The 14028-nt window shown below is 37.9% G+C and overlaps 1 protein-coding gene across 1 annotated transcript in view; it reads left to right on the top strand.

Annotated features, from left to right (window-relative positions):
* The first annotated feature begins 3050 nt into the window (after positions 1 to 3050).
* The window catches only part of PLCL1 (phospholipase C like 1 (inactive)), a 415950-nt gene continuing 404972 nt past the window's right edge, over positions 3051 to 14028 (top strand). Inside the window, 1 exon segment of the mRNA XM_020993598.2 lies at positions 3051 to 3884. Coding sequence (XP_020849257.1) covers positions 3642 to 3884 — 243 coding nt within the window. The 5' untranslated portion in view covers positions 3051 to 3641.

The raw sequence follows: 14028 nt of genomic DNA, 5'->3' as shown, positions 1-14028 counted from the left end.
ATGTTTTTTAAGCAGGTAGACCTGGAAAAGAATTCAATGTTGTGAAGATACTTGTGGCTTGTATGTGTTTGTGAGATGGGATGGAATGAGAAAGGATGGAAAAAAGGGAAATGGCTCAGCTAGCAATCGGCATTCAAAAAATGACCTTAAATGGTGGCAAGGTGATATTGGTTACAAAACTGTAGTTCTGTTATTGTTGGAATATTGTATAAAGTTGTTTGTTGTGAATTCTAATGTGAACATCATGGTACATTGATGTGGTAGCAATGCTTGTGCACTTACATACATCAAAAAAGGCTTTATTCCTTGGGATATTATGGGGGAAAATAGGTACCAAAGGAATCGAGGGACTAACAAATATTAACTTCAAGTCAAGAATAGTCAGAAGCTTTGTAGAGATTGAACTGCTTTGCAAAGAATTAGGGAAAACATGGAGGATAATTTTCCTAATCAATAAGGCCTGAAGTGAGTTTAAAGGTCATGAAGATAAAGAAGAAAACTTTTTTTTTAATTGAAACTCCTAGAGAGCTTATTGATTTGAAAGATGACAATCCCATGGGCAAATGGAGGAGGTTAAATTCTGTTTGTTCTGTTTTTAACAATTTCTTTGCATGCTTTTTTATTTCCTTCCTTTTCCTTTTCTTCATCCCCACTATCAGCTTCAAAAAATACAAACTTTACTTACACTAGGACATAGTTTAAAATAAAGCTATAAAATTTCAACTAAAAATAACTTTCATCCCAGGCTTCCTCCCTCCCTCCTCCTTTATAGCAAAGCAAATAGCATATTGTAAGAAATCTACTGCTTGCATTTCTTTCAGTTCTAGCTAGAGGGGGGTGTTGTCTCTAAAACGAGAGATCTTTACATGTTCTAGTACTTATTCAGATGCATTTATATTTTTAAGAAAACAAAAAGTTAAGCTTTCTGTTTCTTTCTCCTGCCAAAGTTGGAAAATACTTCAATTTAAACCACCAAAAGCTCCAGTCCATATTCCACTAGGGTGTGCAGCCAAGACCAGAGTTATAAGACTTATAAGAATTTCAGGAACTAATATCTCAAAAAATCATTTCTCAAATTGAATATTGCTATTTAGGGTCTTAATCTAAATATTAATATGAAAACTGTCCAAATTATGACCCCTGATTTTAGGCTATGCTGTCTTTTAAGATGCTTAGGACCTAGATCTCTCAGCTCTCTCTTGCTTCTGATCTGTTCATGAACAAATTTTACCCCAAATGTTCATTCTCAAGGTCGTTTTGAATAGATCTAGCCTTTCTTAGATCTTTCTGTAACTACTGCAAGCCAAACTCACCACTCTGGGATTCTGTTTTCTAGGCTCCTTGGTAGATGTATTTTTAAAAGTATAGCTATCCATAGGCAAATGAGTGATTGAGATTATTTTGATGTGAGATTTCATGAGCATGGGAAGCTCCAGGTGTTGGAACTCCTTCCATTAGTAGATCAATTGCATGAGGCACCTAGAGGTTAAATAACACATAGAGGTCATGCTGTCTCAGAAGTGGCATTTGAACCCAGCCTTCCTGATTCAAATAAACTTAGTATTCTATCCGGTGCATCATGCTTTATTATCCACCCATCCATCCACCTACCTGTCAATATCAATCTGCCCAGGTCAGTTTCCTCTCCAAAGACAATGATCTATCTATCTATCTATCTATCTATCTATCTATCTATCTATCTATCTATCTATCCATTATCATGACCATCATCATCTTGTTCATCTACCTATCCATTTAGTAAAGAAGAGATCTTTATTTTATTTTTATCAGAGAAATTAAAAGGCAACACTTTTTAAGGCTCTTCAGACTTCTTACTCTCTTTAGAGCAGTATCTAACTGTGCTTGTTGGATTATAAGTAGAGCCTTAGTTGAAGTTACTTGTAACTGTTGTTCCAGGTTCAAGATCAGCTTTCCCTAAAAAAATGTACTTGCATCCAAACTTTTAAGTTTAATTTACACTATTAACATTCTTCCATCACTTTCTTAAGTCTAGACAACAAACAAAACAGTGAATCAAGCCCTGATTCATAGTATTTGCTGATTTCCTAGGTGTAAACGCTCACACTGAAACGTTAATAATCAGAGCTGGCCTCAGCACAGCCCTGCTTGGAACTCACTCCTATAAGTTCTATGTATGGGCTACCTTTCATCTGGTCACCCTAGGAGATTGTATGGTTTTGTTTTGTTTTGAATAAGAGAGAGGGCCTGGTCTAATATTTGGGCATAAGTATGAGCAACAGTTTTTCTCCATAGACAGTTTACCTGAACGATGGTACAATGGGAGCAAAGCTCTCGCTTAGTTCTTCAGGCAAGCAGAATTCCATTATTTGTGCCTTTAGTTCTTTAGCCGTAACTCATATTTGATCCCTCTATTCATCACATTTATTCATATTCTATCTTACTATTATTATCTTTTCCTCTTAATATTATTCATATTCTATTCTATTTTATATCCTTGAAGGAAATTATTTTATGTATTCCCCCCCCCCCATGAAAGAACTGACAGTTCTCCAATAACACCAACTTTATCTCTGCCCGGTGTTTACTTTCAAAATAAGCACGTGTGAAGCTGAAATTAACCTCTCCGTAGGGCTAGGGTACCTCTACCCCACCTCAAGCATACTCCCATAAATTACTTTTATAGGCAATGATGCTTTTAAGCATTTGCATCTAGCACCCCTGGGAGCTGATTTGCTTTGCAGATGGACGCGACCCTCCTTCTCCGCCCCCCCATCCCCCGCCTGTTTTATCTTCACCTCGTTTCAAATTTCAAAACTTCCCAAAATATACGTGTGGAGCACCCTCTTGCATACGCGCACACACATACACATACAGATCTGTAACACACAGTATTATGTATGAGACCATCTGGACCTCTTCCCAATACAGAACACATTCCATTCTTTTCTCTTGGTCACACCCCTCTCCATTGGGGATTGGTCACGCCGACCCCCTCCTTGGTTATTGCTCGGCCCCTAAGAGGCCCAGCTGCCTGCCAATCCCCACGGGCTGTCAAAACAAGTCTCCCTCCCTGTCACAACAGAGAGGAGTGGTGGAGGCTGCCGCCGAGCCACTTCCTGCTTGCTCTCCTTGCTAGCTCGCTCGTTCGCTCGCAGCCTCGCTCGCTGGAAGGCAGGTGGGCGGGGTGCACCCGTGCCGCGCTCGCTTGCTACAGCTCCTTCTGCGCTCTGGCACATACTCATCTCGGCTCAAGGAGGCCACTTTGAAACGGCGCCTCGGTGTCTTTTGTTTGGTGGCTAGTGAAGCGTTTGCGTAGGATTTCTTGGTGGCCGGACACCTCCCTTCTTCCTCGTCCTTCTTCCTCTCTTTTTCTTTCTGTGCCCTAATCTTCCTCAAATCAAGTTTATCTCCTCTCTCCTCTTCCCAGCTTCCCTCTCGCGCCCCTTTCTATAATCCGACTCGTCGGGGGAAGAAGTTCCATGGACATCTCATTAAGAGTGATGTCTCTTCTCGAGAAAGTTGCAGTGGCTGCCTCGGGGCAGTGAAAACAAAGTCTGGAGGGTCTGCTTTGAGGTGCATGTTTGCTTGTGGGTGGAGGGCTGGATTCCGATCTTCCTAAGCCCCCTCTACCCCGGGAGAAGTTCGAGGCTGGTACCGCGATGGCCGAAGGTGTGACCTGCAGAGAAGGTCCCTCCTCATCCGAGGTAAACTATGGCGAGGATTCTCAGGTGTGCCCAGATCATGCATCCTTGGAAGGGCTACCGGCGGGGGCTGCAGGACGCCGAAGGGACCGCCGAAGTGGGCTCTCATTGCCAGCCTCAGCAGGCACCTCAGCAGCTGATTGCGAAGCTAGTCTCCTGGAAGCAGCCCGGGTGACACCTCGGCGAAGTAGCATTATCAAGGTAAGTCCCTGTTGGCCCGGGAGTGGGGTTGTCCTTTGCGTCCCTGGTGATGCCCGGGCTTCCCTTCCTGAGCATCTGGAAGTGCAGCGCAGCCCTGGGAAAAGAGCAGGCGGGAGCTGGGGGCCAGGATGCAGGATCCCTAGAGACATCTTGAGGTTTTGTGTTGTTTCCCCCCTCTTTCCCCCCCCCCCCTTCATTACCAAATCTTCCTTCCTCCCAGGATGTTCACAGGCGCTACCGCTGACTACTAAATTTCTGTCAATTAGGCGAAGGACAAATCCAACTCCACTGTTATTAATTGTGTGAATATAGTCCACATCTCTCCGCCCCCTCGTTTCCCCCCCCCCCCCTCAAGCCTCCGGAAAGTTTCCATAAACCAGCTATCTAGATGAGGCTGGGGTGGGGGGTAGGGGAGGAAGAAGAGTGATAAATTCTGTTTACAATATTATTGTTTGTTGCACATTAATCTTATAAACATTTGTCTCAAATGGGTACTCAGACTTCATTTTATGTTCTTTCTATCTCAGAGAGAGGGTTAGATTTTTGAACAGCAGCTTGTGAAGTATACTTTCCCACTAGTGAAGGAATAGCTTTCATTAGCAAGTGGCTTTGAAATTCTGGAATTTAACTTTCTCTACTGTGAAGTTGAAGTGCCCCAGGATCTGTAGAGCCTTTTCCCTGAAGTAAAAAGCAACAAGGCGGGGATGGGGGTAGGGATGAGGAGGTGAGAGTGGGTCGTAGTCCTGAGGCAAAGTCCAGGGAGGCACCTGAGTAAGCAAAAGTGGTGTGTTCTGGCCCCCCCCCCCAACAGTGGAGAATGCCTGAGGTAGCAAAGATACGGTGCTGGGACATCTTAGTGAATTCTGGAGTTCCCCTTGACTGCTGAAATAGAGTCTGGAGTCTTTATAACTTCCAATCTTTATTGAATTTAATGTTTCACATCTACCTTCGGGTTAGTGGGAACCCTAGGATTCATAGGCTGGGGCTAGGAGAGGAAGAAAATGAAGGAGCTAGGACAGCTAGGACTATGTTTTGGTTCTTTGACCTTCCTCCCTCCTCTCCCCGCCCCCAATCTTATTTTCCTTTTGATTGTAATCGGTTTGGCATTTCACCTTGTGGGTGCATCATTCACGATAGTTTTTTTTCCTGGCCCACAGTAGTCTTCGCACCAAACATAATTGGAAGATGCCTCTTGAAACAAATGCCTGCGAGCAAGCAGACCTGTATTTGATTAAGATCGATCTTGGCTGACATAGTTCTTTGAGTCAGCATGACATTACTTAGGGAAAAAAAAATGTGTCAATGATGATAACATATGGCTGATTTTGAACTCTTTGCTTCAGCATCTTGTTGGTGCCCAAATAAATACACATTTTTAAGATCCATGTTCAGATCTGAGGCAGTGTATGCAGGACCTAACAAGTGGCACTTTTCCAAGATCTAAATTGGAATTTTCAGCACAAGTGTGGGTAGATTACTCCTATAATACATCTATCTCAGCCTTAAGTAGTTTCTACTCTTTTTCCCCAGTACTCTGACACATGCAAGGTTAAGTCCATCAAGGAGAGTGCTGTATTAAAAGAATAGTGGGTGGTGTGGACCAGATATAAATAGTTTCTAGCAGTTTCAGTGATTTTTGTGGTTCAGTGATTATATGGCAGGTAGTGTCCTATTCAGGTTATGAACTGGGAAAAAAGGTCAAGCTTTAAACAAACAAATAAGAAAAACCCACTGATCAAATATATATTTTTGAAACTAACAAATTTGGAATTAAAACTAGTGGGGGAAATATCCATATTTTAAATGGTTAAGCTTCTTATATTAATTATAGTTATATGCTGAGGAAGCATACATCTTCGAGAGATTTAAAAATATGCAATACAGTATACTATGCGATTTTTTTGGGGGGGAGTGTTTCCTGATCCATGATCTTCTAGAGAGGCTGCTCCCTGTATCAATGCACAGCGGACACTGTTCTGCAATATAGCATTAGTGAGTTGCCTAAGGCACTTTGAGTTTAAATGCCCGGGGATACATAGCCAGTAGGGGTGCAAAGTAGAAACTGAGGCTTTCCTGATTCAGAGCCTGTCTCGCTATGCACTATGAAGTATAGCTTTGTAATGTTGGAAAAGCAAAATGAAACAGTCCATAAAAAATAGGCTGCTAAAGAAATACTAATTCCTGCAAACAAGTTTGTTTTTCTTTAGCTGCACTTTATATGCTCTGCCTTGTATGTTCTTGGTGATGGCTTAAACTTACACAAAGCAATGTTGGAACTAAAATAAAGCTGCGGGGCAATGATTCTTTTACTCTTAGTTTGCTTTTATGACCTAAAAAAAGAAGGTAACAATGTCAGGCCTGATCTCTTTTTGTATACATAGCTTAATACACAGTGATGCTAACAAACTGAATCACATTTAAGGTTTGAAGGGCAATAGAGGACAAAGAAAGTTGTGACTTCTCCTAAATTAATACTGTAAAATTGAGGGGTAGGCTCTTGTTTTATAGGCATTTCAACAATCATCAAATTGATTTGGAAATTTCTTGATTATCTAAGTGTTGTATCTAGATGACACTGCAATTAAGAAGTCTTGGTCAGTGTCATTCTTTAAGGCCAACTAGATGGATTGTGGCTCAGTAGCCACCAAAAAAGCCCTCCACCCCTGCCACCTGAAAAAATTTACAGCTCTCTGCCTTCCCTTGCATTCCACCATTTGCTCCCCTGACCTCTGTACCCCTACTTTTTTCACTGCATTTAAATGAAAAGTAGATTTTTTTGAGAAACGTTGAGGATCATGGCATGATTAGATTCTAGAGAAATACATAGCACTTGCTCTTTTTTGGAAGAAATAACATCTTTAAAAAAATTTACTAATTGCATTTTTGAGTTTGGGATTAATGCATATTAAAAGGTTTTTCTGACATTTTAACTGTGACTATATTAGATGACATCTTAAATATTTACAGCCTAGTGATAACTGATGCACATAACAATCTTCATTGAAAATTGTGAATCATCAAAGATTACATATTTTCAGCAGAGTTTTCATGCATTTAATTGCTTGTTACTTCTTTGAAAGTTAGTAATCCAAATATGTAGGGTTATTAATGAGACTATTTCAATAACCAGAGAACCTCTTTCCCTTTCCGTACCAAATTACAGTGAACAGAAAAAAACTCCTTTTTCTATTACTCTGACCTATACTTTGTGGAAACACAGTTCTAGTTTAGATAACGTTTCTTTCTGATTTGGAAAAAGTCACATTGAATTGCTTTATGTTTACAGATCTTTCCATCATGCTCTGGGAGTTCAAAGCTATAAGCAGCCTTTCCCAAATTCCCTTACCTTTTTTCTTATGTCTTCTCTCTGTAGAGTTTTGGATTTTCCTAGGTTTAACATCTGAGTTGAACTAGATTCTCTACTAGTTCCCCCGCTTTTTGTTTACTCTTTTTGAGCTTACTTTTTAGAGATGTTGATCACTAAGAAGCTTTGTCTTTTTTTTTTTATTCACACTGAGAGTAGGGAAAGGGAGCACACAAGAATTGATATCAGCTGTCAATTGATGCTTAGTAGTTTGAAATACCATATATTAGATAGGAGCTGACATGTAAGATTCTCCAATGTAATGTTATAAATTTTAAGTATTTTATCATTCTCTTTCTGAATGTATTTCAGCAGTTTCCACAGAAGTGTTTATTTTCTCTGGAATTGCTATAGAAACACGGTCCCATACCATTGTGGAAGTAGCTATGTTTCATGGTGCATATTTGAAGTGATTCTCTCTTCCACTTTTCAAGGGTATTGGGAAATTAAATTTAGTTAGGAGTTTGTAAAGAACCTTTAGATCTTTTGCTAAAAGGGGATTTAGGAGTATCTGCTAAGGTGTCCATTGCTACTATTATGATTGTACTTTTTTTTTTCTCCTTGGGAAAAATCTACAGATTATAAAAATAGAAGCAATGGCAGGAACAGAGTAGTTAAATGTATACTGAAATTAAGTTTGTGGTCTTCTCACTTTTCACAATGGAGAAAATAGGTGATTAGATTTTTTTTTTTTGGTGAGGCAATTGGGGTTAAGCGACTTGCCCAGAGTCACACAGCTAAGTGGGTGTTTTGTGACTGAGGCCACATCTGAACACAGGTCTTCCTGACTCCAGGGCTGGTACTCTATCCATTGCGCCACGTAGCTGTGCTGGTAATTAGATTTTGTATAGTGAAATGTCAATTGGACATTTCTTGCTAAGTCACACCTCAGGCATATCAATATAGGAAGACATCAAGAGCAACACATATTTTACCTTCTGAGTTACTGTACAATTTCTTGCTCATGGAACAGGCTAGCTACAGTCTTGTGGAGTAGAACAGTATGAGGGCACAAGGGACTTTTCTACTCCTCTATTTCATTTAATGGAAAGAAGCAATATTAAATACCTACTGTGTGCCAAGCATTGAGCTAAGCACTTTATAAATATTTTTCCTTTTGATCCTCAAAACAACTCTGGGAAGTAGGTGCTATTATTATCACCATTTTACAGATGAAGAAATTGAGGCCAAATTACCTGCCCAGGTTCACATAGCTAATAAGAAAATCACATCTTCCTGATTCCAGTTGCAGTGCTCTCTCCATGGCACCATCTAGTTTCCTCTAATGGTTATAAACATTAAACCAGCTCTTTTTTCAGGGTTAGCAATAATACCAAAGCTGTGACACAGGTAAGAATGTAAGCATTTTGATTGGCAAACAATACATTTATTTATATCAGTCGGGGACTAAAAGAAGGAAAGTTATTACTTCAGTGTCCCCTTGTGTATCCTGGACACTCCCAGGTTGTCTGATGAGAGCATGCCTACTTTTTATTACTATGATGAAACTCTTCTAAGTATCTAAGGATAAGGATTTATTATAGAAAAGGTCTATTTGTAATTACACAGAAAGTTTTTTTGGGAATATAAGTGGCTCCAATTAATTATAACAAATTAATTAATACACAAATTAATAATACATTACAGGTTAGCTCCTGTTATAAGCACCAATGTACAACATTGTAACAAAGGTTTTTCCAAGCTTGAGCCAATGTTTTACCCAATTTCAAACAATAATTAACTTTATAAATAACCAAGATCCTATTCACCTGAGAAGAATAACAATTTGTTCAGGGCAAGTAGAAAAGAATTACAATTTTAATTTCTTTTATTCTTTCCAGGAAGAAAGGCAGGCTGATTTGCAAACAAATTTTAAAACACAAAACTAGGATGATAAGCTTGTTTGGTTTATGAAGCTTTCCTAATTATTATAAAGCTGTGAGAGAATTAACTTTTCCCTGCTATATGCCCCCTGAGACAGACTTTGGGAACTTTTTTTTTCCTTTTTTAATATCAGATGAGAATTCAGTGATTTCTTTTATGAAGTCTTTCTAGCACGGGGATTCGTAAACTTTTTTGTAGGCTGTCTTGGCAGGTTGGTGAAGCCTATGGACCTCTTCTTACAATAATGTTTTTTAAACCCATAAAATAAAATACCCAGAATCACAAAGGAAACTATATTGAAATGCAGTTATCAAAATATTGGAAAGTTCATGGACCTTCCCCTTACCGCTTCCCCTCTCCCCAGTTTAAGAACACTTGTTCTAAGGAGATTAGTCTTTTAGATAATCTCAGGCATAGTTAAATTTAGAATTACATCAATACTACAAGGGTCTATGATTTCTTCCCTGTGAGTCTTTCCCCATTGACCTGAGTGGTCAGTGTTCTAGAGTTGCTGTGACCAAAAACTTAGTTATCTCAAAGCTAACCTGGTGATGAGCCTCTCCAAACAATTTGAGGGTAGTCTTCAAAAAGCAGTCCTGCAGTTCTTCACTGGGCCCATACTTGGAAGCCTTTCCAGCTTGAAAGGATCTGCCAGACCTTGTACTTCATTGACTGGCACAAGAACTGATATATTGATTGAATACAGATTGAAGCATGCTATTTTTCACTTTCTTTCTTTCTTTCTTTCATTTTTTCTTTTATTTGAGTCTTCTTGTACAAAATGACTAATATGGAAATGTTTTACATAATTGCACATGTATAACCTACATCTGATTGCTTACCGTGTCAGGGAAGGTCGAGGGAAGGAAGGGATAGAATTTGGAGCTCAAAACTTTAAATAAAAATGTTAAAAAATTGGGGAAAAAAGAATCTAGGGTCACCTTTATGCTATGATGAAGTATTGGGGTAGAACTTCAGTGGAGTTTAAAATTAGCTTTTGAAAATAAGAATGATGCTCCCTAACTTTGAAAACTTAAATAAGAATGCAAGGAATAAATATTGTGGTTTAATTATGTTGTATAGTCTAACAGCTAGGAGGGCCTCCTGAATTTTGAGTGGACCTCCTGTGTCAAACTTAGAGGAAGAAATAGACCAGAGTTGCACAAGATGGCAGGCCTGGATGAGTTGTTTTCTTCATGGTTGTAAAGAACAACTGAATTGATGAGACTATAGTGCTTTTGAATAATCAAGTATATAATCTTCATATTAATAATTAATCTTCATATTTATGAAATGAAATAATGTAGTAACTTTTAAAGATGTGTGATTTTGGTTGATTTTTAAAGCCAGAATACTTTTTTGTTAGTGTTTTTTTTTTTTTAAGGCAATTGGCTTTCAGTGACTTGCCCAGGGTCACACAGCAAGTGTCAAGTGTTTGGTCTGAAGCCGGATTTGAGTTCAGGTCCTCCTGCCTTCAGGGCTGGTGCTGTATCCACTACGCCACTTAGCTGCCCCTGTTAGTTCTTTTATGCTGACTCTTGAAAGAATCTAAAAACTGCCTTGAACAAAACTTAAGAATTATTACTGCTTGCCTTGGGAGGCTTATTGTATAAACTATACTTTTATGTCCTATGGATCTCAGGCATTTTGTAGAGATCCCATTATTTTAAATTCAGATCAAATGGCAAATAATTTTAAGTAGTTAATACTTCTCATCAACATGTTTGTTGTTGAGGAAGAAAGTAGCTACAGGGCTTCATCTACATTATATTGTTGAAACACCAGCTTTCCAAGTTATTTTAAACTTTAACTGATTAAAACTTTTTAATATGAAGATTACATAATTATAATTGTATACATTTTCAAAATGGGGGAGCATCATTCTTATTTTCCAAGACTAATTTAAAAGTGCGCTACAGAATTTAGGTTTTTCTCAGGGAGACCTTACAAAACTGACATTATCTCTGTCTCCATTTGTAAAGGGGGATGTATGTCAATGTTGATCATTCATTAAATTCTGTGGGATATTGTCAAGATAAAAGAATACTTGGCTAACAGGCTATCTGGCATTGCTAATCATCAACCATCTATGAAAAACTGGGAAGTTCTCTGCTTAGTGGAAAGTCCCCAAAACTAATTCCTTCACAGACTTTAAGGAAGGCAAAGATTTCATTAACACAGATGTTGCCTTTGTCTTACTAGAATCTCCCTGTTACAGATGAAGAAACATTAATTTTGGGGAAATCCATAACCTTGGGGAAAGCTTAGAGGAGGAATAATAATGTAACTTCTGTTGATAGATAGAACTTCCTAGTGTGGTTAGTAGGGAAATGCTTTTGGTGGCTTTTTAAAAAAAATAATAGTACACAAGAGTGGGGGGGTGTTGGTAGGGTTTTTTTTTTGAGGGGAGAGGGGAAAGCTTTGTTTTGTTGTATTGAAGTGGTTTCAGGCTAAAAAAAATTTAAGAACCATCATTCTAGTGCAATGACGATGATAACCCTATGATTTTAAAAATAACCTTCTAAATTGACTTTTCATTGTTGTTCAGTCATTTCAGTGTCTAACTCTTTGTGACCCCAATTGGGGTTTTCTTGGCAAAGATACTAGAATAGTTTGCCATTTCTGTCTCCAGCTCATTTGTATAGACAAGGAAACTGAGGGAGGTAGGGTTAAGTGGCTTGCATAGGGTCATACAGGTAGTAAGTATCTGAGGTCAGATTTGGACTCAGGAAAATAAAGAAAATTAATTTAAAATAGCATCTTCATTCTGCATTTGATGAACACCACTGAAAAATAAAGGAATTTTCATAGTGCCTTTATTTTAAATTTATAATGCAATTAATTGAATTTCATGGTATGATTAAAATTTTACCGTTGATTTATGTAGCTTTCCTTTTTATGTTTAATTTGATAGACATATTTACTTTTCTACTGCATGGCAGTATCTGGGAATATAGCCCCTTGGAAATAGCTTAAATACTTTGATTTTCCTATTGTTGAAATTCTCTTCTAATCATAAGTGGCACACAAAAAGTAAAAATTTTTAGTTCATTAGTACAGATTGGCAAGTATAGGAAGATGGTCAAGACAAAAGATTTTTAAAATGAAGTATGATTATAAAGAAATTTCTTTGTTGATCCTTGATTAAGTCATTTTGTAAGCATGGTTTAAAATAATTTTCATGACAAAGAAGTCATTTCAGAGTCAAGCAACCTTCATTTGATCTCTGGGTTTGATACTAGACACATGACCACGGGTAACATACTTTGCCTTTTTACGTCTCAGTTTCCTTATCTATAAAATAGAAATATAATAGTACTTGTAATACCTATCTCATGGTTTTTTAAGGAAATAACTGTGTAAAACTTAAAAGCACTACATAATTATGGGTTTTGTGTGTCTTTCTATGTATATATATACACATATATATACGCACATATATATGTGCGTATATATATACACACATGTGTGTATATGTGTATATATATATATATATAGAGAGAGAGAGAGAGAGAGAGAGACAGACAGACAGACAGAGACAGAGACAGAGACAGAGACAGAGAGATAGACAGAAAAAAAAGACAAAGAGAAAAGCTCATGTTTTTCATGAGCAAAAGAATTGTATGATAGATTTTTCCGGAATCTTTGGTTTAGAAGAGTTTCTTCCCAGCTCATTCCTTCTTAGGAATGATAATCCCAAAGAGAAGGACTTGGTTTGAAATTTACTCATATAATTAACTGATAACATTTTTGTTTGTTAAGAAAACTATTTGGACTAATACAGATGCAAGTTTAGTAGTTTGTGTATTGTGCTTCTTTATTTTTTGATCTCTTTCATGGGTTCTAATCCAACTCCTTCATGGAGGCTGCATAGAAAAACATGGCAAGAATTGTATAGATTGAAAAGGTATGGAGAACTTGCAATCTGTATGGGGAGAGACCATTGACATTAATGAAATCATGAGTCTATTATCAAAGCAAGCACACTTGTGATTGCCACCTACTTCCTGTTCCCTCTCTTAAATAATGGTATTGAGCTTTTCCTAAGATTTGAGGAGAAAGTACTCTTTTAACCCTATCGGTGCCATTTAACCTTTGTTGGCCTTAGCTCTTCCTCTATAATATGAGAGGTTGAACTATATGGCCTGCAAGGTCCCTTCCAGCTCTAAAACTGTGATCTTATATAAATTTATCAATTCCAGGATAATTCATCCAGGCTTTGAAAATATAGGCAGGTAATTGGAAACAAACATCACAGAAGCGCTGATGGCTAACAGTGATTAATAAATATTTGTCAAATAAATGAATGAATGAAGGCATATAACCTAAACCTTTCTTTCCATCCACACACACAGAATTTTTTTTTTAAATGGAAGACCTTGAAGGTAAAGTTTAGAGGAGCTATATAGTGTTTATAGCTATACATTGATGAATTTAATTGATAAACAGTAACCTAATGATCTGTTTACTTAACAAATAAGTGTTAGGAGCTGTTAATGTCTTGGAAGGCTAATGAGTTCCCTTGTATTTTCTTGTTTGTTACCTATTTTGGTTTTTAAATCAGTTTTGATGTACTAATAGTCAAGAGATGGCGTCATAGCCCTTAAACTACAATAAACAAACCAAACAAGACTGAATTTATGCAATGTGCTATTCATTTTATGACTTTTGTGGAATTTTGCTATAAGACACATTTATGCACATATATAAATCTACTGAGACTACCTATGGGTTTAGGAGATCTAGGCCGTTATATGTGGTTTCGTACACATAAGAGTTTCTTTTGTTGGTCTTGAGAGATCACTGTCCTTTTTACTTTCCTTTACTGATGATGACACCTAATGCTAGCCCCAAGTTTTGATGCAGAGTTGAACTACTAGATGCTACCAAAAAACT

The sequence above is a fragment of the Phascolarctos cinereus genome, unplaced genomic scaffold, assembly GCF_003287225.1.
Source record: "Phascolarctos cinereus isolate Bilbo 61053 unplaced genomic scaffold, phaCin_HiC Scaffold_726;HRSCAF=1367, whole genome shotgun sequence".
NCBI lineage: Eukaryota > Metazoa > Chordata > Mammalia > Diprotodontia > Phascolarctidae > Phascolarctos > Phascolarctos cinereus.
The sequence above is the reverse complement of the archived record's forward strand: the minus strand, read 5'-3'. Positions and strand labels throughout refer to the sequence as shown.